Source organism: Hippopotamus amphibius, chromosome 17 (genome assembly GCF_030028045.1).
Source record: "Hippopotamus amphibius kiboko isolate mHipAmp2 chromosome 17, mHipAmp2.hap2, whole genome shotgun sequence".
Lineage (NCBI taxonomy): Eukaryota > Metazoa > Chordata > Mammalia > Artiodactyla > Hippopotamidae > Hippopotamus > Hippopotamus amphibius.
In genome coordinates, this window is record NC_080202.1 from 37,653,480 (window position 1) to 37,679,982 (window position 26,503).

Below are 26,503 nucleotides of genomic sequence, written 5' to 3' on the forward strand. Positions count from 1 at the left end.
TTGCAGATTTTGCCTCAGGCAACTAAATTTATTAGCAAGAAAAAATTTTTGTCAGCCCAGTGCTGACCAACAAAGTACATCGTTAATAAAGGATAACAAATCTGTCACTTAATTCATAAAACATACCTCAAGCAGTTACAACTAAAAATAAAGTTGGATTTTTGTTTAATTTAAAAGCCTCAAAAATAACAAGCAATATGTTTTTAAACATGTAGTAGACACATTGTCTATTATACAATATACACTGTACACAAGTGGGGCTTGGGCTGGTCAGGGCGGGTGAGATGAGGGGGAGAGGGATGAGGTCCAGGATGGGAAGGTGTTTTATCTGAATCCAGATTTGAGTTGAAATGCTGTGTCATTTAGAAAAGAGCATTACTAGAGTGAGAAAAAAACTCATATGCTCATCATTGCCCCCCAAAAACCCTCAACTAAAAGCAGGCATGGGGGAGTGAGGAACAAGGACAGGAAGAGGGGAGCAGTTAAATAAAACTTCTTTCAAGCACACACAGCACACAGTGTTCCTTGGGAGCAGAGTATAAGGCAACGTTCTCCGTAGAAAAAGAGGGGAATCGGGGAGTCCGTGGGGAGCTTTACTCTTTAAATAGAAAGTTGGAATGTGCTGGAGGAGAGCTGGGGTGGGGCAGGGCGCGTGGACTGGAGGCGGCCTCGGGAGCCTCTCCGGAGGTGGAGCTGGGTGCCGGGGGGGCCCTGGCTGCAGGGGGCCGGGGAGAAGCGGGAGAGGGAGGGGCATGGCACGATGCGACTCCGGCAGTGTTGGGGGAGGGGGGCTCACTTTGCTCCTCGACGGAGTGAAATTCATGTTTTTCCTTTGGAAATAAGGGTTCCCACGCGTCCTGGTTCAGAACGTCTCATGGGGCACGGCCAGGGTCCACGGTCTGGGCGGGCCGGGAGCTCGTGGTGAGAGGGGCGGGCCAGGGTGGAGCCAAGGGGCTTCAGAAGGAGGTGCGTGTGGGGGCAGCAGAGCCCCTTCCTGTGGGGACAGTCGCAGAACGGGAGGGGGGGCGAGGGCGGGCCCGTGGGCCTCCTTTCCGCCAGGGGCCCAGGCGGGACACAGGCGGGGGCTCTGCGTCTGCGGGGCCTCCCGCCTCCGTTGGCCTTACAAGTTCTTCGTGACCAGGTGGGTCTTGTAATGCTTGGTGAGGTGGTCACTCCTCATGAAGCGCTTCTGACACTGGGCGCACTCGAAGCGTTTGTCCCCTGGGAAGAGGAGACGCCCGTCACTCACAGAGCCAGGCCCCGAAAGAGGAGGCGCACCCGGGAGGCGTGAGGGCCCCCTGCGGAGCCGCGTCGCCTGCCTGCCTCCTGCTTACACAGTGCTCCCCGTGGTCCACCGATGTGAACCTCCGTCCGTCCTCACGCCCCCCTCCCCCCCCATCACTCTCTGGTCTACTTTGTTTCTGTTCCTTGTCCCTTGCCAAACACTGTACCTGTGCCCCTGTACCCAGGACGCTTCCTGGGCAGCCTGTCACCTTTCTTCTGCTCTCTGTCCCTCTGACTAACCCCGGCTCAAAGTCCTGCCCCTCACAGGAAACCTCACTCCCCGCTGACCTCCGGCACCCACGCGGGCTGGGTCTGCTGCAGTTCTGAGTATTTACTCTGCAGCCTGCAGAGGGTGGGCGTCACCTGCCCCGCCACGCGGGCCAGAAGCCTGAGCTTTGGGTCCCCAGGCCCAGGACGGGCGTCTGCTCCCTGGGGGTCAGAACAGCAGTTCTCAGAGCATGTGCTGTGGACCCCTGGAGACACCCAGGACAGTCATAGGTGGCAGACGGATGAACGTTTTTCTACTTTATAGTTTTGTATTTATTTGCCAGTATATTAAAACATTTAGCTCTGATCTCAAGCCTGTGATGTGAAAAATAATACTGCACTGGACCTAAAAGAGTAAAAGCAGTGAAATGATTTAAGGAAAATCATTTGGTAAATAACAGTAGGAAAGGCATTGTGGGAGTGGCTAAGAGTGTGAACTTGGGAGCCAGAGGGCTTGGGCTGAACCAGCTCCACTAGTCACTGGCTGTGTGACCTGGCCCCCTCTCCACGCCTCAGGAAATAGGCATAATCAAAGCACCATCCCACAGAGTTGTTATGAGGATTAAATTCGTTAATGGGTAAGATGTGCAGGACAGTGCCTGGCACACAACGTCAGTGCTGGTGAAATAAATATGCAGCTTCTGGCAGAAGTCAAGGCTGTGCAATGCAACTGACCGCACTTTCAGAAACAATGCAATAAAGGAATAGCTTGAGAGAATTTCCCAGGTAGTCCTGCACCCCGAGAAGGTAGTCTGTAGCTCTTGCTCAGTGTGGCAGTTCCTTGGCCAGGCCAGACGTCTCCATGTCACTAAGGACAATGGAGCGGGGGTGGGCGGAGAGGCGGGGAGCAGACGTGCCGGGGTGAGGGTGGGGGGACAGGGGAGGCACACCTGTGTGGGTGCGGGCATGCCGCTGGAGCTCGTCACTGCGTGTGAACCTCTTCCCACAGAAGAACCAGTTGCAGACGAAGGGCCGCTCGCCGGTGTGCAAGCGCACGTGAGCGCGCAGCAGGGACGTCTTACGGAAAGTCTTGCCGCAGTCGGGGATGTGGCACACGTGCTTCTTCTTGCCCTGCTCTCCAGACCTGGGAATTGGGTTGCGGGTGGGTGGAGGGAATGAGAAGCAGAAAGAGTGGGGAGGTGGAGATGGGGGCAGGACAGTATGGAGAGAGGACGTAGGGTGAGGTCGGAGAGCACAGGAAGGGGAGGGGGCCAGGTGGCATGGAGCTGCTGCCTTGTCCCCTCTCCATCAGTGTCCCAGGGGGGGCTTGGGAAACGGCACACGCCAGACTGGCCACCTGGCCCATCTTGAATTACCTCTTGTCCCCATCCTTGCAGTTGGGACACGTGCAGGCCATGCGGCGCCGCTTCTCCCCAGGCTGGGCTTCTCCAGCCAGAGCCTGTTCCATCTGCAGTTGGATCTGAGTGGGGCTCAGCCCACTGATGGTCAGGTTGTTCCCAGAAACATTCTGCACCGTCAGCTGTTGCTGCCCTGTGGGGAGGAGGGGGGCAGAGTTCAGGGTGAGGAAGCCCAGGGAGCCTGGCCCCCTTCTTCCCTCTTCCACGTGGTAAGGTTGACAGTCATCGCAGCTCATATTTTTGACAGCCTGCTATGTGCCAGATACCATTTGAGAGATCTTAAATGTATTAACGCATTTAAGCTTCATAACCCCATGAAATAGGTACTATCATCCCCCTTTTACAGGTGAAGAAACTGAGGCTCAAGGTCACACATCTAGAACTTGCAGAACCTGGATCTGAACCCAATCAACTTCAGAGTCAATGCCCAGAACCACTATACCACACAGGCCAAATTCACTTCCAGACGTTGCCCACATGGGTCTTAAGAGTGTTTTACCAGAATCTCCTCCAGCCTTAGGCCTTTATGAGACACCAACCCTGCTCCCAGGAAAGTCTCCAGGAATTTTTGTTAATAGAGGGAGAGAGAGTTCTATAGGCTTTGGAACAAATCAAGTTCTCTAGGACCCACATGAAGCCATTAAAGCAGGGGGAGTGCCTGTGGGTCGACTCCTCCCAGGCCACTAAACCAAGTGCATAAAGCGCTGGAAATTCATTTAAGGATGAAGAGAGGAGATTCAGAGAGCTCCCACTACCTTGAAAATTGCCCTTCACCCAGCTAAAGAATGCAAGGAACCATTTTCACTAGGTACCTACAATGTTCCTTTGATTAATTGCAAGGCTGCTTTCATACTGTAAATATTACCAAATATTACCACTGACCTGAGTGCAGCACAAGCCAGTCCAAAGGCTCCCTCCCTTCCTTCCAACTGTACGGCTTTCTCCTTCTAGAAGCTTTCCTTCAAGTTCTCTGACCCAGAGTCTCCCTCTCTTTGGTCTGTACCAAACTATTTTGTATTTATACATTAGTTGCGGAGTTTTGCTGAGTACATCTTACTCTCTCCATCATACTCGAGGTCTTTAGCTGTCAGATGGGGCCAACACGTGTCTTAAACTATCTCACAGAGTTACTGTGAGGACCAAGTGGATGTGCTTTTTAAGCAAGAAGGGGCCAGGCAAACGTGAGGCATGTGTGTGGGACACACAGGCACGCTGCCCACGCCCTGGGCAGGGGGGCCTTCCCTCACCGCCAGTGTTGGTGATGGTGACGGGCACGCCCTGGACCTGGACACCGTTGATGTTAATGGTCTGCATGGCCTGGGCCGCCGCCGCCAGCTGGGCTGCGTTCAGGCTGATGATGCTCCCAGCAGGGGCAATCTTTGGCAGGGGCCGTTCTTTCCGGAGAATCGCGGCCGAGTGCTTTTTGCTGGTCCCGCTCAGGTGGGCCGCACGGGATGCAGGGCTGCTACAAGTGGTGGTGGAGGTGGTAGCAACTGTTGCCGGGGGGCTGTCCTGGACAAGGACCGTCTGTACCTCACCGGAAGGCGTACGGATGTAGACCTGGGAGGGGCCAGAGAGAAAAAGTCAGTGCCCCCCGACAGCCCTGGCTCCTTCCCCCTTCCAGTGCAGCAGCGTCTCCCTGCCCAGGTGAGAAGCAGGTGCCTCTTTGTCCACCCAAGTCTTCTCTAACTAGCCCAGACCTACATTCGCCCGCTGTTGATGTTCAACAAAAAGGGTTGATGGCATCCCTGTACTACGCTAACAAATGTTGACTGTTGATTTGAAACAAAGCATTTAATATACTTAGCGTGGAAAAATATAATGACAAATCTCCGAACTGAAGAATTAGAAGGCAGCTAAGTGATGACCTCACAAAAGATGCGCTGTGAATGCTCATCAAACACATGAAAACAGCCTTTAGGAGGCACAATTAGTGGAGAGACAGCTGTCTTTCTCCAATTCATACTAGCAAAGATGGAAAAGTAACACACAATGCTCATCGTTGCTGAGACAGCAGGGAAATAGGCACATGCGCTTATGTCAGGGTTGCTGGAGTGGTCTAGGCTTGCTGGAGGGAAATCTGGGACTATAGCTCCAAAGCCTTAAAGATATGCATGTTAGAGCCTGAGAATGAGAATGAACCGTGCAGTACTGGATAGGAATTAGAGGTATTGGTGGAAACTCTTAGGCTTCAATATAAATAAATATAAGTGTATGACTATATGTGTGTGCATATCCATACATATCTAGGTATTACATATATATGTGGAGGTATATTTATATATACGTCTTAACTGTGTCCACTGAGAAGGGGCTGAGAGCAGCACAACCCCAGTAGCAAGAGCTCACCTAGCATCCAGCTCTTAGCTTCTAAATCCCATGCTCCACTAAAAGAAAGCAGGGCTCCTTAGAGAAACAGCTGACTCGAGAATTGTGGTCAGAGGAAATACAAGAAAAGCCTGGAACACCTCTTGTACCAGAAAGTAAGGAAATGCTCAAAGAATGGTGGTGACATGTGAAAAGGACACAAAAGCCACCTAGAAGGGGCTCCCACTGGCGAAATATAGGACAGTCTGAACATCGAAGTAACAATACTAATGAATTATAACTCAGTAAATAAAAATAGGAACCTATGAATCCATACTGACATAAATAAATGGAGAAAAGGATGACAGAATTTAAAACACTGTTATCACATCCTCCAATAAAAGGAACTAGGATTCCTAGGAAAAATGGTTGATCCCGGGACTGGGGCTGGGAAAATACAAGGAATGAAGAAGTACTGACACTTGCTACAGCGTGGATGAACCTAGAAAACCATGTACTAAAGTGAAAGAAGCCAGCTGCAAAAGATCATCTATGCTAAGATTCCATTTACATGAAATGCCCAGAATAGGCAAATCTATAGAGACAGAAAATGGATTAGTGATTGCCAGGGCTTGGGGCGAGGGGGAAATGAGAAGTGAGCACTAAAGGGGTCTTTTTGAAGTGATGAAAATGTTCTAAAATTAGATAGTGGTGATGGTTGCATAATATAGGTGCTTTCCCTTCCAGGATGTAGAGCTTAATTCTCACCCCCATCCCACCCTTGAAGAAGGCAGACTTAGCAACTCACTTCCAAAGAACTGAGAAAAGGAAAAGTAGCAACTTTTGATGAAGAAACCTGGCAAACACCACCTTAACCAAGTGATAACAGTTAACATGAATGTTACATCATCAGAGGTGTTGTGTGGACATCATGTACCCCTCCTACAATGTGATGAAAAGGGGCATTTTCGCCTCTGTGGTATTCTTTCCAAAAACCCATAATCCCAGCCTGGGGGATATTCTATAGGATACCTGACCAATGTGCCTCTAGTCTGTCAAGATCATGGAAAATAAAGACTAAGAAGCTATCCAGCCAGAAGGGCCTGGGGAGACATGCCCACAAGTGTAATATGGTATTTGGACAGGATCCTAGAGCAGAAAGAGGACATTAATGGAAAACTGGTGACATCCAATCAAGTCTGGAGTTTAGTGAACAGTAATGTGCCAGTGTCAGTTTCTTAGTTTTGACACATGTACCCTGGTATGTAAGATGTTTACAAGGTAGGGAGGGGGAAGGGGACCAGGTGAGAGGTATAGGACACTGTATTACCTTTGCAACCTATCTGCAAATGTAACTTTTTTTGGCCATGCCACAAGGCCTGTGGGATCTTAGTTCCCCGACCAGGGATTGAACCCGGGCCCCCTGCAGTGGAAGTGTGGCACCCAGTGCAGTCCCGTGTTAGAGATTTTTTTTAAATTAACTTTTTATTGTAGAGTAAGTTATGGGAATTCCCTGGCAGTCCAGTGGCTAGGACACCACACTTCCACTGCAGAGGGCCTGGGTTCGCTCCCTCCTCAGGGAACTAAGATCCCACATGCCATGTGGTGCAGCCAAAAAAAAAAGTATCATAGTAAAAGATACTAAAACAAGTAGGCAAAAGTCTAATGAGGAATGAGATATTTGCACAGAAAGTATCTCCTCACAGAATACTAATCCATTACAAAGAGAAAAAAGGTAACTTTAAGGTGCAGAAATCTGCTAAATATCACTTTAATCATCACCAGTACTGAGAAAAATTGAAATCATGCACCTCCTTTTAGGATGCAATGAGAACATAGCATCACTTCTGTGACATTTCTGCAAAAAAAACTGCACAACTTGCATCTATCCATGAGGAAACATCCCACAAACCTAAACTGAGGAATTCTACAAAGTAACTGGCCGGTAGCCTTTTAAAGTGTCATGGTCATGAACATCAAGTAAAGACTGAGGAATTATTCCAGGTCAAAACAGATTAAGGAGACATGACAATTAAATGGAATGTGTGGTACTGGATGAGATTCTTTTGCCACAAAGGTTTCATCGGGGCAAGTGGTGAGATCTGAATGGGGGTCTCTGAATTAGACATTAGTGTGCTTCCTTGCTAATTTCCTATGTTTGATGGTTGTGTTGTTATGTAGGATGTCCTCCTTGCATATAAGAATTACACATTTTCTATAAAGCATTCAGAAGTAACGGTGGCATGGCGGCAACTCACACTCAAATGATACAGGGGGAAAGAAGTCATTTGTTTAAAAATATTCTGCTGTGATTTTGATTGGGGTTATTTTTGATCCTTGGATTATTTAGGACTGTGTTTCTCAGTTAAAAGTAAACAAACAAACCTCATGTTATCTCTTAATAAACACACATCTCATCCTCAATTTTCTGGTATGTGCTCCTTTTACAAATCACTGCTATTTTCTGCACATCTGAAGTTTCCATTACTAGAACATTTTCTTTCCCACAATATACGGCAGAGGTCAACACACTTTTTCTGTAAAGGGCAGATAGTAAACATTTTAGGCTATGCAGGTCATGAGGTCTCTGCCTTGTGGTGCAAAAGCCACACAAATGGGCATGTTTATGTTCCAATCACACTTTGTTTACAAAAACAGAGAGATGGGCCAGATTTGACCTCAGGGCTGAGGATTTCTCTGATACAGAGTATAATACATTTTTTAAAATGTGCATATCCTTTGACCCAGTTTTAGGAATTTATTTAGTGATAAGATTGGAAATAGCCTAAATCTACAGTTAACAGGGTTTTAGTTGGATAATAGATAGCACCTCAGAATACTGGAAAACTATGTCATCGTTACAAAATAATGTTGTAGCTAAATCTTTCTGTATGTATATGCTTATTTCCTTAGGAAGACCTGATTTTAAGCCCTGAGTCTATCAGTCGCAAGACAAGGGACCTCAGTGAAGGGAGGGGAGGCACTGCGAGAATGCAGCACCTGAGCGGGTCTCGCCTCAGCTCTTCACCTTTAAGGTAGGTCTCATGTGTGAGCCTCACATGTGTTGTAACAAATTAAACAATTCACAGAAAACCACTTGGCAGTATACAATATGCCACAAGGGAGGAGGCACTTGAGGGCACGCCTCAGGTTTCCTCATTCATGACTTATATCCACAGCTCAAACTTAAGGGCACTTCACCTGGGAGACTGTACAACTCCCGACTGTTGTCACTCACTCTGATGCCTTGCTTCTCTCTACAGACAGCTGGATTATAAATTCCTCCATGGCAGGAATGGTTTTTATATTTAAAAACTCCTTATATAATTTTAAGTGTAGCCCCTGCCACACATAAGGGCCAGCGGGAGCCAGGGTGGAGTAAGGACAAAAGTGTGGGTCAGAAATCTGAGTTGAATCCTGGCTCTTTTGTCATTTATCATCTGTGCTCCATGAGATCTGGGTACTGGATAACTTCTCTGACTTCCAGGTTCTCCCTCTTCAACATGGGCCTGATCTCTGGCGTTTACTAGGCTTACACAAAGCATAAAACTTGCCCTGCAGAGCCAAATAGATTTGAGTATTATAGCACCTTAATAAATGCCAAAAATAAGATCCTGTTGAAGTTAGCATCCCAGAGGAATCTATCCTAAATGTTCCTGCATAAAGCTAGGGCACTTCTTCCTCATTTTTATTTTTGTCATTAACAATGATCAGCGTTTTTCTCATTAGTTTTCTTACTTTACATCAAATTCAATGGTTCTGACCAGAACTTTTTCATTCTTGCTGTCATTGAGTATGTAATTCTAGAATAAAAAATAAATTTTATTATTAAAAAGTATATATCTGCCCCCTACTCATCCCCCTGCCAAAAGACTCCCATAAAGACAGTTTTGAAAATATAGGTATATAGGCATGTTGCATCTGATTTCTATAAGATATGCAGTATGTGGCCCTATGAACTGGCAGAAATGGCCACTTATTACCCACCCCAAACGATACTGACTCCCAACACTCAGGTCAGATCGGGAGATGCATCAGCATCACCTAGGAAAGCAAGCCAAGGGGGGTGGAGCATCAGCCTTTAGAGCTGAGGAGGACTGGGAGGCGCATGCAGAGGGGGCGCACGGTACCTGAGTAGGCGACGGCTCGGCAGCCTGGATCTGAAAGTTCTGGGAGGGCTTCTGGGGGACGGTGGGGAGCGTGGCGGATGCCGCCTGCACCACCCGCAGGGCCTGCTGGGGGATCTGCACCACCTGCTGCTGCTCAGCCTTGGGGGGCACCACCTGGACCTGTTGGACCACGGCTGGCTGGCCCCCGCCAGGGCTCTGAACGATGAGCAGGTTGTTTCCTGCCTGGATGATGTTGTCCGCGGTGGTCTCGATCAGCACCGTCTCCACCTGCTCGGCCACGGCCACGGGAGGCTGGGAGGCAGGAAGACTCTTCTTCCTGGCTTTCTTGTTAGTCTTAGACAGTGGGGCGGGGGGGCTCTCCGTGAGGAGCTGAGTGGGGGCCCCGGTGTCGCTGGTGTTCACAAGGCTGTTGACAGGCAGAGTAAGTGTCACATTGCCACCTCCACCTGTCAGCTTCACCACGTTGGCTCCACTCTGCACTGGAGTGGTGGTTGTACTTGACTTCTGGACAGGGGCTGGCTTGATGGGGACAGGCTTGTGACTGGATGGTGAGGGAGTGATGATGGCTTGGTTGGTGCCAGGGATGATCTGGATCTGATTGGTAAGATTGGGCTGTACCTGGATGGTCTGAGAATTGCTCGCCTGAATCTGAGGGACCGCCTGGTACTGGATACTGGCATTTGATCGGGTCCCTTTGTTGATCATGGTGGGGTTCTGGATAGCGAACACCAGCTGCCCACCAGGATAGGATGCGCTCAGCTGTGACCCCTGAATCTGAAGTATGTTTCCTTTGGAGGACAAAATTCCAAAGCTATTCTTGCCGGGACTGAGAGGGAGAGGGGCAGGTTTGATAGGGACAAGTTTCCGTGGTGTGGGCTGCGGGGGAGCAGGAGGTGTCACCGCAGCTTCAACAGCTGGAGGGCCAATTTTGCTACATGTTGCAGCAAGCAGGGCTAAGGGAGATGGCTGGGAGTCCTGCAAAACACCAAGCGGAGACAGGAAGTGAGATGTGAGGCCTGCTGCCCAACCGCCCTGCCCTTTAGGATGCTCTCCTCTTGGCAGGCTCCGCCCCACCTGGCAGGCAGGGAGCCAGCATCCTCCCCCTGCAGTGGCCCCTGTCTCCCCTTCTCTGCTGCTGTCTCCATTGAGGAATTAAGGGAGAAAGGGTGGGAGATGTCTTTCTCAGGAAGGGACTCCCCAGAAGCACCCTCTGACAGGGTGAAGCAACAGCATGAGCTGGCCACTCACGCCCTACTGGTCTAGTAGTGTCTAATGGGGACACGGAATCACCCTGAGCTTGGAGATGCAGTTCCGTTAGTCGGCCTCAGGGATTAAAGGATCCCTGAGTCATCACGTGAGGAAGGACTGAGGAAGGGAGGGATGGGAAAGAAGGGAAGCGGACAGGAGGAATAAACCCTTTGGAAAAGTGTTTTCCAGTGCTTGGGACATGACTGTTTCCATCGGAAGGGCTGCTCTTTTGAAGCTACAAGGAAAGAGTCTCCGGGCTGTGGGGACACAGTCTCTGTTTTCCTTTCATGGTTAGTGGGGTCTGGAGGAAGGGACCTTGAGTTTCATCCTGCCTTTCCCCCCCAAGTCAACTCTGGCACCTGAGATGAGTGGCCCTGGTTTCTTAGTTCAGAAAAAGTAGAAAACGGAACTGTCCCTAGTCTCGGGGAGTTATAGCCTCAAGAAATTATAGTGAGCCAGGGCAGAACTTCAGTTGTGGTTTCACGTCAGCTTCAGTGAGTCCTTCCAGGCTGACGCAGCCTCCAACCCTCAGAGCCCACGGCCCACTTGCCTGGGTGGTGGAGGCGGCGGGCTGCAGGTAGTCACTGGGACTGACAGCGGCAGTGGCGGCCATGCTGGTCTGTGGATCTGCTGGAAGAAAAGAGATGGGTTAATACCCGTGATGCCCAAAAACAACCCAAGTCCCCTTGCCTCTGATCTTTTTGCCTCTATTTGCTGCTGCTTCCCCATGAGAGGTTAATGACCTTTCCCGGCACTTCCCCACTCAAGGTCAGCAACCCTACGACTCTTTAAGTAAATGACCTTCTCCCTTTCTCAGACTTAGCCATCTGAGGCTGTGAGGACAGCTGGTCCTCCCTCCATTGGACCATCTCCTCCAACCATCATAAAGTCTAGGATAACGTGAAGATAGAGACCAAAATAACACTGGCTTCAGTAACCAAGCTGCACCACCTAACGGAGCCCTCTCTGCCGGGCACTGCTGACTCTCCGCAGCTAGACTGGAACCCCTATGACGGTGGGCGGGGGAGCCCCCCAGCTAACCCTGTAGCTCTGACCCAGGCTTCCTACTCACTCCTGCTGCAGCCAGATGCCAAGCCAGCCTGGGAGAGAAGTATCGCTGGGCCGGGATCCCTGACAAGGAAGACATACCCGTTCCATGCAAAAATCTTGAATGCTTTATGCTCAGACTTCACTGCCTAAGCACAATGGTCCAGGTATCAGTTATCTAGAGCACACGGGTAATTACTTGAGATGAATTTACACTTTTACATAGGACAACAGGCATGGCCCTTATATAGGTATCACTGAGATTAGGAGCTAAGAACTGAATATAATGAGAATGAAAATATAATAAATCAAATTTTTGCTTAAATGTATATATATTTCTATATATGAATATAGCAGAAAAAAGTCTAAAAAAAAAGGCTAAAATGTTAAAAGCCATTATCTCCTGGTGGTAGATATTTGCTTCACTGAAAGAATTTCTCCCCTTGTTTTCTGTATTTTCTTTCTCATTTTCCCCACAATGAATACACTCTACTGTACTTTTATTTTAAATAAAGGAAAATAAAGAACATTGAGGAAGTAATGAAGGGAATCTCTACTCTGAACTTAAGTCTGACCTAAAGAAATAGAAGGTAAGTAAAATGGAAATCAGGAGAATTGGGGGGGAAAGGATCTAAGCCATCGTATAGTTTACACATCACTAAGGAAAAGAACACTAGGCAGGGAGTCAGACTTGTATCTTAGACCTCTGGAAAGCAGGTTTCAGGAAGTATAGAAACAGGAAGGGTATTACTCAGAGACTCGAAAAGGCACAATGGCTCAGGCATGGAGCCCCTGCTCGGCATCTCGCAAGAAGAGGACAAACAGGGATCAGGGAAGAGGCAGAACCCCTCACGTTTCTGCTGGCCTCTGGCTTCTCTCTTTGGGAGAAGGATTCTTAAGTGGGAAAAGGTAAAGCGGGAACTGCAGCCCGGGACAGGTGATGGGCTGGTAAGTACAGCAGGCTCATGAACGCCTTCACTGGCTTCCAGGCCTTAAGGCCACGTGAACTGCTCTCCAGAGTAGGGAGAGGCTTTGCAGGCACACTTGCAAACTGTGTGAGGAGCCAGAGGGCAGCTCTGGGCAAAATCATATAGGTGAACCCTAAACTATTACAGACACGGATGCTTAGCAAAATCCTAGAACAAATGACTGAAGAGCACTACAGTTCCGGAGGTAGGGAAGCAGTGATCACAAGGCATTAAGTGTGGGGTTGCCAAAAACAAGGCATGCTGAACAAACCTGTTTCTTTTTTATGGGGTTTTGGATGGCTACATCAAGAGAATGGTATACACTGCATACTTTATATCAACAAGGTGTCAAGAACAAGGAGGGAAAGAACTGCAGGCAGGATGATAGTCTAGTTTGGGGGCTGAGCTGAATGTGCCTCCACCTACGTGCTGAGACCTGGGCCATCCTGAGGAGTCTGCTGCTGCGAGGTCAACCAGGGTCTCATACTATAGGGTGCGGCCCAGGACCAGAATCTGCAGCCTTCTCCTCGGAGGTGCCTGCTTTCTCTACCAAGATGTTTTATTCTCGTGTTTTCACTATAACGACCACCTTTTAAAAAAGGAACATATACTTCACTGGGTGACTGCTGCCAACCAAGATGTGCACATTTCTGGGTCTGTGTGTGTGTTTACAACTGTACTGGTACCAAGTGGCACCACTCTAACTACATGGGCTCATTAATTAAGACAACTTAATTCCGCACATTTAATTCACAATACACTTGTGCAAAGTGAGTGCTGAGGGCTCGTCAGAAGCCCGGGAGGACCACGTCTCTGGGCACTAGACGTTGCAGGCTGGGCGTGTGCAATTCAAGGAGCCTGGATGTCAGGTCTTGCCGCACTTACACGGACAGCAGCGATTTGGGTTCAGTCAACTGCTTTCCTCCCAAAATGATATTGTTGATTGGAGTTCTATTGGCTTTTCTGTAGTTATTTAATTAATTCTATAGATCAATGAGTTGATAAACAGATTTACATGCATACAGAAGGCTGCAGCCTTATAATGAAAACAATCTAAGTTGACTGAAAAACATATTCCCTTTAGAGCAGTGTTCAAACTATTTAGACCATGAACCACAGTCATAAAAACAATTTACATCAAGACCCAGTGCGTGCACATACACCCCCACACACTTCCCTGTCCTGTGCTCATGTAATGAGAATTTCCTGAAACAAAATTTGCCCTTGCTACACGTGATGGGCTTTGGTATTTTTCTACTCTATTTCATTTTTTAAAATGCCGGTTGTGACTCACTAAATTGGTTTTGTGCCCTAGAGGCTGGAAAACGTGGCTTCAAAGCAGTCTATCCACCACCCAAGTTTGGGAAACCATGCAAAAGACCTAGAAGGCAAATTAACTTTATGGATGTCACAAAAAGGCGGACTGTAAACACAATGGGTGTCTGTATTAGGGTTCAAAGAGATCTTAAAAAACTGGTATGTGCAGCGCTTAAGAGCATGAGGCTCCAGACTGAAATGAGAATTCAGACGGTGGGGTGGCTGGGGCATCCTCCCCCAGCCTCAGTTCACCACCTGTAAAACAGAGGTCATGTCACCACAGGACTCCAGGAGGCGTCAGTAATATGAAAAACAGTGAGCACACCGAGGGTAATCAATAAATGGTGGTTTAAACTTTGAAGCTGAGTAAACACTGCATTTGGGTTAAGGAAAAAAAAAAAAAAATCACATGCATATAGGACAGGAAGACAGAGCTTAATAGTTGTTCTCATGCGAAAAAGCCCCAGTGGTTTTGACTCAAAGTTATATGGGAAGCAACAGAATCTAGATGTGGTTGCCAAAACAGCTACTGCAATCTTAGACTGCATTTCCAAAAGTTCAATCAGAGAAGAAAATAATAGTCCTTGTCAGCTCTGCACTCAGGCCCCATCTGGAGGGTCAGGTTCTGTCCTGAGGGGCATTCTGAAATGCAAATTTTCAACTGGAGCTGGTTCAGAGGAGGGCAGCCATGGTGGTGACCAGGACACCAGAGCAGCAATACCCACCAGGGCATTTATTCCATACTTGTGTTCCATGGGGAGAACCGAGACTTTAGGGTGGAAATTTCAGTTTATTAGTGGGGAGGACTTTCAAAAGATGGAATCAGTTGTCTCCTGAGGTAATGTTCTCCCTTCTCTGGAATCATTTAGCCAGAGGCAGGATGTGTGTCTCTGTCAGAGACCGGATGTCTAGATGGGGTGGGAAGCTGGACTAAATGATCTGGTTTGAGAATTTAAAATTTTTTATAATCCTCAAACCATGTTGCTGATAAAACACAGGAGGAGTTAGTTGCTGGCAGGGCTGCGAAAGGAAGGCAGGGGCTCTCCCAGAAGGCCCCCTGGGCTCAGGTTTACTCAGCTAAAAATGGTGACTGACTCTCCCTCAGACGTCCCCTGTTATGGAACTGAAGGACACCAGAACAGGGCAGAAGGCAAACAAAATGGAAACCGGCCCAGTGCTTCTTTACCTCCCATTCCCGTCTCCCTCTCTCCCTCTGCAGTCACCATCGCCACCCTGGACTCACACTGTCTGGAGACTGGGCTGGGCTAAGAGGCTCTTCAGTTATTAAGTTACAGCAGAGTCTCGACGCCAGGGCAGACTGCGGGCACTCCACCCGCAGTTTGGTTGGTTTCATTTTCCTTCCTGGCTGGCCCCTGAACTACTCCTCTAGATCTCAAACCTGTGGTTATAAGTATCTCTCCTAGAGTCACTCAGCGTTTTGTGGCCCCTGGGCTGTGGACCTGGGCAACCAAAACAGAGACTAATCTCCCTGCCACTGCAGAATTATATTCTAGGATTACCCATGAAAGGGAAAAGAAACATTTCCAGTTGGTGTTTGGAAATGAACAGCGGTTAAGAAGTAGCACAGATGCCTAACTGCAGGACTATGATCAAAGGTACCTTAGAACTTCATTAATTTGGAACCTTATATTTAAAATGTGTAATTTGGACATAAATTGTGCTTAACTTTTCCTTCATACTATTCAAAACGAGGCTAAATAGTGTATGAAGCCTACAAGGGGACTCTAAGGCATAGCTAGGGAACTGTTTTATACCATGCCACTGTTTCAATCATACTATTTGCTTTTAACAGCAGTTTATATCCAATCACTGAAACCTACGTTTAGCAACATTGGTAAGTGGGGTTACTGCATATTCTTAGAAGAAAAGGCTGCATTTCCATCAGAGTGCTATCATTCAGACTTTCATTAATTTTGGTTGGCTAAAACTTTCCCAACAGTCCCCTGACTCGTGAAGTTTTACGGTGATTTACTATACAAGCAATAGTAGCTCTCTTAGGCTGCAAGGAAAATTTCCAAGGCTATCAAACAAGGCTTCCAGACGGGGGCTGGGGGTGTCCAGTGCCTGACAGAACCACACCTGACTTTCCTTTTCTCCATACTGGAAGCCAGTTTAATTCCAAGACCAGGGGAAAAGCATCCCCTGAGTGTCCCAGCTCTTGATATATACACATCATTCATCTCCACCTCTGTCCCTCCAGTTACAGCTTCCTCCCTCCTTGGCCAAACTTGGTGGAAAAGCTGCCAGCTCTCTGCTACCTTCTCCTTTCTCATGTGCGCACTTGGACTTTCACCCCAGCTTTCTGCTGACACTGCACTTACCCAGGTCACGGGGGGACCTCCTCATTGTTCAATCCAGCTGACCCCCTTCAGCAGTTCCTGACCCTCTGCCCACTCCCTCCTCTTCAAAATCCCCATGGATTTTCTCCTACCTCTCCGGCCACCTCTTCCTTTTGTGGGCTCCTCTTCCTTTTGCCACCCCTTCAATACAGATGTTCCTCAACATCATCTTTCTCACCCAACACCTGTGCCATGAGTGACTGTGCCCACTCACATGGCTTCAGGTACCTTCCACAGGCTGATGACTCCGGGGTCTACGCATGGCCTACGCCACCCCTCTGAGTGGCGGACCAGTACTTCCAGCCCTCTGTGGGCCTTCCACGTGGGCTGGCCACAGAACTTCCAACACTGAGCTTCACCTCTGCCCATTCTCTCCCCAGCCTTCTCATCCCCAGTCACCAGGGGCCTCCTTCCAGATCCTTGAAGAGCTTCCATCTTTGCTGCCGTCCTTTCCTTGCTTAGAGCTCTTTCTTCTCTCTTCACTAGCTAACACCTACTCACCCGTCAGGTCTCAGGCAGGGTTTTTCCCCTGAGAGCCCACTACGTAATAGACATGTTTCCTCAGTGAGGCCTTCCAGGACCCCTGAGATGAGGTTCACCTCTCTGGTAACTCACTACCCATTAAATAATCATGGGCTTAATGTCTCTCTTCCACACTCATGGAAGGGTGTCCTAGGTCTGTTTTCACTGCTGAACTGCCACATCAAACCTCACACTCATCAAATCCTCCTGGGTCTACCTCCTAAATACAAACCTCTCTCCATCTGCGTGATGCTGGCGTTAACCACCTTCCGCTCAGCCTGAAATACTGCCCAAAGCCTTCAAAATGGCTGCCCAGCCTCTGGCCTAGCTGCCTCTAATCCTGCCTCCGCAATCTGGTTTGGAGAATCTTTTAATATGTAAATCCCACCCAGCTACTCCCCAGATTAGATCCTTCATCAGCTTCCAGAGGATCTTAAGATAACCTTATAAAGGCCAAAACAAGCTGCCCCCTCCCCACCCCTCCTCCCTCCTACTTTATCTCTTGCCCTTCCAACTCTCCGGACAAACACTTCAGTTTTTTCCATTTCTGGAACTACAACATGTCCTCTCTCACTTGGAGCCTAAGCACACTTGCTCCCATTTGTCTGGCCAACTCCGGTTCCTCTTTGGAGCTCATTTATAACTCTCCTGACGTCCTTCCTCCTGCTCTGCAAGTCTGGGGCCAGTGCCCCTGCTCTGTGCCAGTGTACATGCCCCACGGCACCCTTCACAGAATGTCCCCCCCCCACGACAGGCTCTTTCCATAGGCTGACTCAGGGAGCACCACGTAACAGGAAGAGGCCTCAGATGGGACCCCAGAGCCCTGGCCATGAGACTAGGGATTGTTCCACTGGTCTTTCACTTAAGAATACTACTCTTGGGGCTTCCTAGGTGGCGCAGTGGTTAAGAATCCGCATGCCAATGCAGAGGTCACGGGTTCGATCCCAGCTCCAGGAAGATCCCACATGCCGCGGAGCAACTAAGCCTGTGTGCCACAAAAAAAAAAAAAAAAAGAATACTACTCTTGAGACAGGGGATGAGAGAGAAGGGATCCAAAGAAATACCATAATGGTAGACTCTGGGCAAGAACTTGGCTGAAACTCCACAGCCAGGCCTTGGGGGTACTAGGTTTTTATTGCCTCACGGGGTCCTACCACCCTGGCTATGGCTTTCTTGGCTGTCTGCTACGGTATTTCCCCTAGAGGAACTTCACTCTGTGCAAACAGTTCTTCTGCTGGCTATTTTGGTCAGCTCAGCTGGGCCTGAAGCCAACAAAACAGTTCCTAAGCCCAGTCTTTTCCAGTTGCCTAGCCTGGAAGAATTCAGAGCTGGTAAGGGAAAAGCAAGCCATAGCTGGTTTTAGAGAACAAAGTTGGACCTCAAAGGGAGCTGACAAATGGGCTTAGAGAATCTGCTTGGAGGAGAAAGGATCAAGAAAGACTCCAAATTGCTCTGAGCATTTCTGAGAAGCAAATCTCCAACAATTAGAGTAACCATATAAAAGAGCTCTGTAACAGTAAAAGGAATTTCACTGACTTTCAGGAAATGAGAACAGTTCTGGGCGTGGCTAATGCCACAGGCTAATTAATGAAGGGAGATCTCCACCCAGACAGTTACTGAGCCATCCTGTCTTCCCTGCTCCCAACTTTGACCCCAGCTTCAGCCCATGACCCTTATGTAAGTCCACAATTTCATCAAAAAGTTAAAATTACCTTTATCAGTCAAGAGTGATTATTTCTCTCCTTTTCAAGCAAAACTCCTTGCAAGAGTCACCCATACTAGCTGTCCCTCATTTCTCTCACACCAGTCTTTCTTGAACATGTTCCAGCCAGTTTGCCCCCTCCCATCCACGCCACAAAACCTGCTCCCACCACCAGTGACCTCCATGTTGCCAAGTCCGATGGTTACTTCTTAGACCTCAGCTTGTGCTGATCTGACAGTTGGCCCCTCTTCCTCCTTGAAACACTTTCTTCACTTGGCTTGCAAGGTAGCCTCCTACGTCTCCAGCTGCTTCTTCTAAGACTCCTTTGCTGGGTCCTTCTCTCAAATTCTAAATGGTTGGGCTGCTCCAGGGCTCAGTCTTGGGACCTGTTTTTCTTCTGTCTACACCTATTTGCTGGGGGATTTCATTTAGTCTCATAGCTTTAGAAACCAATAATATACATAGGTTCTGTATAATGATGACTCCCAAACGTATACCTCAGGACTTGTATGTCCGACTGCCTACCGACATCTCCACTTGGATGTACTGATAAGCAACTCAAATCTACCTAACCCCAAACAGGGCTCCTGTTATCTCCCTAATTCTCTGCCTCTTTCAGACGTCCCCACAGCAGTGAATGGAACTCCATCCTTTCAGCTGTTCAGCCCAAAAACCTTGGGAGTCATCCTCAACCCTTCTTTTTTCCACTCTACACCTGTCAGCAAACGCTTTCGGCTCTACCTTCAAAATGTGTTCAGAATCTGATTGCTTTCACGACCACTTCTACTTATCACCCAGTTCGGGTCCCCATCATCTCTCGCTTGGGTAACTGTGAAAGCCTCCTTGCTGGGCTTCTGACCTTGTCTCTGCTGGTTTATTCTCAACACGCATCCAGAGATCCAACAAACATACAAAATCATGTTACTTCCCTGCTCAGAGCCCCCAGTACATCCCGTCTCCCAGTCAAAGTCCACACTGTGACTCATAAGGGGCCCATGTGACCTCTCTGACTTATCCCCCGTCACTCCCCCTCACTGCTTCAGCCACGCTGGCCTCCCTGCTATTCCTGAACATGCCAGGTGTGGCCCCTCTTCAGGGCCTTTGTACTTGCGGTTCTCTCCGCTTGAGTTCTCCCCACCCCCCTCCCCAGACGGAGCCTGGCTCAACCCCTTCCCTCCTTCAGGGTGTTACTCAAACTTCTTTCCCTGACCACCCTATGTAAACCACACCCCTCACGTTCTCCTGTCCTCTATTCAGTTTTTCCCCTTAGCACTTCTCATTGTCTGATATCTACTAGTTACTTATTTATTGTCTCCCACGAAGACGTAAGCTTCCTAAAGGCAGGGACTTCTCTCTGCCTTACCTACTGATGCACGCCCCCCGCCCCATGGTTAAGTGCTTGAGATATATTTGCTGAGTGGATGAATGAATGACTGCTAGAGGCTGCAGAGCAGGACAGCCTGAGCAGAATTTAAGAACCAAAGGAGAAAACCTGCAGATTTGCATATCCTGGCACTAGGCGGGGATCCACTCACCAATCCACTCCCAGAAGGAACTCAACCCTGCTCGTCACTTCACATGGGGACAAGAGCCTGTGCGTGGACCAGCACGGTCCAGTCTTTCTCCCGGACAGACATCTCAAAGCACACATCTCATCACCACACACCAGGTGCCACATCTCAATGCTTCTTTCAATTAACAAGTACTGGGGAAAAGTTCTTTTCCGAGTGAGTTAAGATGATGCGGGTACCTGCTTGTCTGAATGCCTGTTATCTGTCTCCACCCTGAATCTCTCTCCTGAAAGTGTGACCTTGCCATTTGCCAGTCTGTATCCTATCAGACTGGAAAGGACCCTGGAGAAGTGAGTGGGGACACGGGGCAGCTAGCAGGGGATGGTGAGAACACTTCACTCTGACGGAAGCAGTCCCAGGAAATGGTACAAAAATACTGGGCCCCAGAACTCTGTCGAAAGCAGGAGAGAAAAAGAAACCAAGACACACCTTCCCCCACTAAAGAATATCATTATGTACAAACACATGCTTTCTCTGCTTTGACACATTTATTTGTGAGTCACCCCGCACATTCATCCAGAGCTACGATCAGTTCTGAAATGAGTGGTGACTTCATTTCCCCTGGGACAAGAAGGCTGGCTCACCATTTACTTTTTTGTTGGCTGGGAAATGTTTTGGTCTGTTCTGAGGCTAGTCTGAGAAGACTTCTAGTTAGACACTGGCCAGAGGCAGAAATATTCCACAACCAATCACATGGCCCTGACTGCTCTCCTACTCCCTATTTACACCCACTGAAAGGCGGCTTTGTGATTCCACCGAGTCCCCTAGGAGAGGTAACAAACACCCCAAAGAGGAAGCTCTAGAAAGAGGATATTTGGGAGTGTGGAGGCCAGTGTCTGCTGGTTCCTGAGCCATTTTCACTGCATGGCTGAGATGAAGAGACCACCTAACAGCCTAAACCACAGCATGGGGACGAACGCATCTTGGTGTGGTGGGGCTTCTGCCTAGGGATAGCATGCAGTTGCAATGCTGAAACTATAACTCAGGGAAATGAAATGGCCAAAGGAAGGATTCAAACAGTTGGGTCTGCAAGCACGTTCTTCCTGTGACACAAACAGCCCTTACATCTCAACATTGCTCGGAGCTGCTCACAGAGGGTAAACTGAGAAGCAGCAAAACTGAGCACTTAGCTCTTTATACTCCTCTGCTCTTGAGTAGAGCTCATCTCCCAAGAGCACAGCAGCTCAAAGCCCATCCTGATGAGAAGCAATCCCTTATGCCAGTAGCGGCCTCAGAGCATCCGGAAAGCGTGACCTAGACGTGCAGTGGAAGTGGTGGTGCCCCCTAAGCTGCCAGTGTTGAAATCAGTTTTCCATTTTGGAATCTTGTCAACTGGAATAAACCCACCAGTACCACTTGCGAGCATCTCCACAAAGGCAATCTTTCATCTCCTTCCTACTCAAGCTGACAGTGCCCTTGAGTTAGTAATGCCCCATGTTTTTACCCACTTCATTCACCTTTCCACCCAGCTCCAACAGATAACTGACAGCAAAGTGAGACCTCCCCACCCTAGGTGTCCTTAGAGAGTGCTGCTAGCCAAAAAAAGATCTGATAACTGAGGAAGTAGTTCTTAAGAGAGAAAGAGACTTTCAACTATGTTTCAGAAATATAAAGATCTAAGTGCTGACTCTGTGAAGGAAGAAATAAAAGAGAAAGCTTTTTTTCCTTCCTTCAACAGAAGGAAGTCACACGAGGAGTTGCATGTGGATCCAAAACAAAAGCAAAGCAAAAACAAAAAAGCAAAAACATCAACAAATGCATCCATAACGATGTGAATTTCTCAGCCCATCTTGCCTTCTAGCGCAACACAGAATCCAAGTGTCCTGGCTTAGAATTTGCTGGGAAGATGTTCACAAATCCAGTTGAGCTGCTCAAAGGGACACTCCAGATGTATCACCCAATACACTAATAAGAAAATACTGAAGCTTCTCCAAATAGATTTTGCTCTAAGTCTGCAGCCCACAAGGTTTCAGACTGGACAGTGTGATTGTTTAAACTCAGAAGTGTTCACATCTCTACATTTTTCTGATACTCTACACACCCTTTAAAGCAGTGTTTCTCTGCATCTTTCATTCTGTGGCCATTGTCAATCTCCTCCAAAATAATTCCTAAGTTTTTCAATCTCTGGAAGTAAGGCTTCCAATTTGTGTATCTACAGAGAAGAGAGGTGGTAAAGTTAAGTCTTAGAAGAGCATGCCACATTTCCATGAGAGAGATGGGAGTGAGCAAGGTCTAGAAGATTGCTAAACCCAAGCCAGTACCAGGGGCTACTGGTTAGCTACAACAAGCTTAAATGTTTTCAAAAAGGCCCTGGTTGGGCAATAGTTGCGTAAAGCAAGCTTGGGAATGATCACATACCTATAGCAACGAACTGTTTAGGCTACAAGAGACTGTGCAACTTCTCCAAAAAACTACTATTCATCAACAGAAGAACTAGAAATTTCAAGGCTGAAGATATCAAAGTGAAATATCCTCTCTGCTGTTATGCCATGAGGCTCCTTTACCCAGACATTTGACTTAAAGTTTCTTCTCGCCTCTGACAGGCCTCCAGAGGCCCAAACTTAACAGAATCTGAGAGAAAAGAGCCTGTCAGTCTACTTGCTCTCAACAGTGAGGCCAAACTCTTCCTCCTGGAGTCAGTTCTCCCTGATGAGCCATCAGGTGATGCTCCAATTATGAACTAACTCTACTTGGGTCTCCTTGGCCAAGAGACTATGTCTTTAGCAGCCTAGCTCAGGGGGTTCATAATTATGTCAGAGCAGCTTTTTTTTTTCTCCTGCTTTTGTTGTTGTTGTTGCTGCTTTTAAACAAAGAGGTTAAGCCTCTGTACAACCAAGTGGAAGAACCAGAATTAGAAAACTTACCAATTGCACCAGCCAATGAGAATCCATTTCCAACAGGTATTAATGCCTGTTAGAAGAAACTGGAACACTGACATCGTCAGCCCAATTGATAGGTTGTCTGACAGATTCACCCCCTTCATCGCACACAAGAATTTAAAACAAAACAAGACACTGCAGTTATATTCATTATTGCAGACAACAGATTTCTTTGTGTTATCAAAATCACTTCTATGGTGTGGGCTCTACCATCATTCCCTTCAAAGCTTCTCTGTGAGCTGGACAACACCCTAAAACTTTCTAGCCCGAAAAATCTTATCCAAAATACCAACTCAACACTTAGCCCTCCACTGTGATACTTAATGCCTGCTGCGGTACAGCATGCAAGTTTTAGACAGTGCATGTCAGTGTACCCTGCAACAGTCATCACCCTTCTATCTGCAATGAAACCCATGTAATGGGGGACCATGGGCCAACTTAAACAGGTAGATCTGTTTAAAGCAGATCTACCGGCTCCTCCCTCCCTTTCTCTAAGAAAACAAATAAATGAGGAAGAAGTAGCTTCAGAAGAAACAAACTTCGGGAGAATGTTCACTGAGAAAAGCCAAACTGAGTCTCTCTGGATCAAGTTAATTAAGAAACAATTGAACATGACAGTATATTGGAATCAAAAGCAAGGAATGCATTGAGGACAGGTTTCTCAATTGCCCAAAGGAGAAGACACAGTTCCTTTTCATCTAAAATTAGAAAGCCACGAAGAACATAAGCCAAGCAGCATGGGTAGGAGGCTGAGAACCGTAAGTCAGCAGTGGGGATGGAGGTGGGGTGGAGGAAGAACTTAAATATCCATTTTGTTTTATTTCTCCTGCCATTCCTTAGGTTTGCTCCTGGCCTTTGGGATTCAGCAGTCCCCTCCCTCTCCTCCCCGGGATGTCAGGTAACACGCTGGGAGTTCTGTCAACAAGTTATTAAACGTCTCAGGATTCTGCTAAGAGCTGGCGGATAATCTAGTTGGGGGTTCAAGAATGCAAGTGAAAACATTAAAAGAAAGTTTCTGCCCACTAAGCAGTCTAAGGCGAGAGGTCATCTGCCTCGTGTCCTGACACCATCTCAAGACTGGCATACATCACTAACTAGGTTGGCTTCCACGCCCAGCAGTGCCCATGTGGTTGGCGCCATCGGAATTTCAAGCATTCCCCCGCCCCTCTCTGCACACGGGAGAACCTTGAATCGCTGACAGGCCTAAAGCTAGAGAGCAAGAGGGTCCCCCGACACAGGGCAAGCGCACAGGGCGTCGGCCGCCTCCTCAGAGCAGACCCAGGCAGCGTCCCTGAGCGGGGCAGCGCTCACGCGGGTCGGCCACCGGGCGGAGGGGGTGCCAGGCTCGCCCCGGGTGCCCGCACCTCTCGCCAGCCCCCGGAAGAGCCGCCCTCCCGCCCAGCGGGCTCCGAGGGGGCGGGGAGTCGAACGCCCCCTTCCGGGTGCCTCCGCCCGGCTGGCCAGCCCCGCTCCTCCTCCGGGCGGGAATCCTCCCTCCCCGCCCCTCCCGGAGCCGGCCCCGGCACCAGGCCCGGCCCCAGGGGGGAACCCCCAGCCCCGGCTCCCCCTCCCTGCGGCCTCTGCCCGTCTTCCCGACCCTTGAGAGCCGGGAAGACCCCGCCGGCAGCGGCCAGGACCCACCGCTCATTACGACATCTTCCTCCCTGGCCTCCGCCGCCTCCGCCGCCACCGAGAGCCTGACACCGCCCGCCTAGCACCCGCCAATCCCGGAGCCCGCCACCGCCCGAGCGACGGCAGCGTTCACCAATAAGAGCTTGGTACATTGGGGACCGACAGCACTACCAACCAATCAAAGAGAGGCATCTAGAGCGACGTTGGTTTGGCCAATAGACCTGCGAAATGTCACTGATGGACGGTAGAGGGCACCAACCGAAAGCCTACTGAAGAGTGAACGACATGTTCGCCAGCCAACTGGCGGGAGGCAAAGTCCCGCCTACGAGGTGGTTGATAGACAGTAACAGGAAGCTAGGTGGGGAGGGGCTTAGCTGAGGAATGGTTTTGTATTGGTTGTGGTTGACCTTCCACCCACCTCTAACCCAGGAGATGAGTGATAGATCTGCCCTAAAGCCAATCAGAAGTCCTCAGGGTGAGGCCGAAAAATGACCCATAAATAGCATCTACTTTGCGTCTCCAACCCGTGCTGCTCTGGTGTGGCGAAAGCCTGCGGCTTTTCGACCACTCAACCCCGTGCCTGGTGAGTGGAAAGTCACGGGTCTTTTATTTACCCTCTCGGCCTTCATCGCTTCTGGAGAGGGAAGTGAGCCTCCAGGAGACTTTGTACAGCGAGGCATTGGCGTCACACACAATAGCGGGAGTTGGAGCTACGTGACACCTCTGAGAGAGAAGAGTATTTTCGCCGTCTCACTTCAAACTCCTCTTAATCCTCACCTGGTTATTGCATCAGCCCGCTAACGTGCGCATCAGAATCACCTGAAGCTCTCTAAAAGTAGATTCCCAGGGCTGCCTCTCCTGCCTGGGGCACTCCTGGAAAAAGCATTCTAACCAGCGCCTCCGGTGGACAGAATTGGCCTCAGCCCCACTTGCCTCTTTGAATGAGGTGCTGTGAGTAGAGCGCTTGGCCAAGGCACTACCCGGGTAGCTTTATCTTCGCTATGGATGTGTAACTTTGGAAGGCTTTAGTGAGGAGGAATCCACTCTGATTTCAGACCAGCCTGGGTTCGAAACTCGCACAGCCTACTTACAGAGAGGCAGGGTACTGAAACTCCGTGCGCCTCTGTCCTCATCTGTAAAATGAGGCTAATCACACCCACACCATAGAGCAGTGACTCTCCTTTTTTTAAAATCATAACCCCACAGTGAGAAATACATTTGCATCCTGACCCGGTATACTTATACTCCTGTGAATGTATGGTAAAAATTTCCAAAAACAATACTTACCCTTCCTACCTGCGACGCACTGATGTTTTCTATCCTGTCCTATCTTATTCTTTCTTCCCTCCCTCCCTCCTTCCTCCTTTCCTTCCTTCCTCTAGTGATTTACAATATTGTCTTAGTTTCAGGGGTACAGCACAGTGATTCAGATATAGATATAGAGTCCTTTTCAGATTCTTTTTCCCTATAGGTTATTACAAAATATTGAGCATAGTTTCCTGTGCTATAACAATAGGTCCTTGTTGGTTATCTATTTTATATAGAGCAGTGTGTCTATATTAATCCCAATGTCTAGTTTATCCACTTCCTTTTCTTGATCATGACTGGCAGTTTGAAGGGATCATGACTCGCATAAAGGGTTGGTGTGATAAAATGCAGAGCAGAATGCCCGGCATATTGTGATTGTTGAATAAATGTTAATAGTCTCTTCCAGTCTACCCCTCTCAGATTTAGCCTTTGAAAAAACAAGACTTCAAAAGATATCACTCCTTTAATTAAGATCCTTCATTGGCTCCCTGCACCCTTTTGGATTAAAAAGTCCATACTCCTTTCTAGGCAAACAATGTCCTTCACACTCTAGTGTACCTTTCACACTTTGTCTCCCTCTGCCACCCTGTTCTCTTTCCACAA

At 48.5% G+C, this 26,503-nt stretch overlaps 1 protein-coding gene and 1 long non-coding RNA gene across 6 annotated transcripts in view; one reads left to right on the forward strand and one right to left on the reverse strand.

Moving 5' to 3' along the window:
• SP2 (Sp2 transcription factor) lies at positions 1-24,645 on the reverse strand. 4 transcript variants are annotated; one of them, XM_057715681.1, is made up of 7 exons: positions 24,602-24,645; positions 11,145-11,221; positions 9,347-10,321; positions 4,157-4,469; positions 2,868-3,042; positions 2,442-2,635; positions 1-1,221 (listed from the first exon to the last, which is right to left on the reverse strand). In XM_057715681.1, the coding sequence occupies exons 1-7, from the start codon at positions 24,606-24,608 to the stop codon at positions 1,121-1,123; spliced, it is 1,842 nt and encodes a 613-aa protein (XP_057571664.1). In that variant the 5' UTR covers positions 24,609-24,645; the 3' UTR covers positions 1-1,120. The 4 variants fall into 4 exon arrangements, with proteins under 4 accessions (XP_057571664.1, XP_057571663.1, XP_057571665.1 ...); XM_057715680.1 differs by having other exon boundaries at positions 11,145-11,224; positions 24,602-24,644; XM_057715682.1 differs by lacking the exon at positions 24,602-24,645 and adding an exon at positions 22,946-22,964 and having other exon boundaries at positions 11,145-11,224.
• Positions 1-26,503, forward strand: part of LOC130840311 (uncharacterized) — a 32,946-nt gene extending 6,443 nt beyond the window's left edge. For both annotated transcript variants that reach the window (XR_009049993.1, XR_009049992.1), the window contains exons 2-4: positions 8,130-8,251; positions 12,157-12,231; positions 23,801-26,503. This is a non-coding gene — a long non-coding RNA (uncharacterized LOC130840311). The remainder of the gene's footprint in view (positions 1-8,129; positions 8,252-12,156; positions 12,232-23,800) is intronic.

Excerpts from the sequence above, each read along its gene's own strand:
- SP2 (XM_057715679.1), bottom strand. Across the intron at positions 4,470-9,346 it reads CCGAGCCGTCGCCTACTCAG|GTCTACATCCGTACGCCTTC; the intron begins GTACCGTGCGCC and ends GGCCCCTCCCAG. Across the intron at positions 2,636-2,867 it reads TGCAAGGATGGGGACAAGAG|GTCTGGAGAGCAGGGCAAGA; the intron begins GTAATTCAAGAT and ends CCCAATTCCCAG.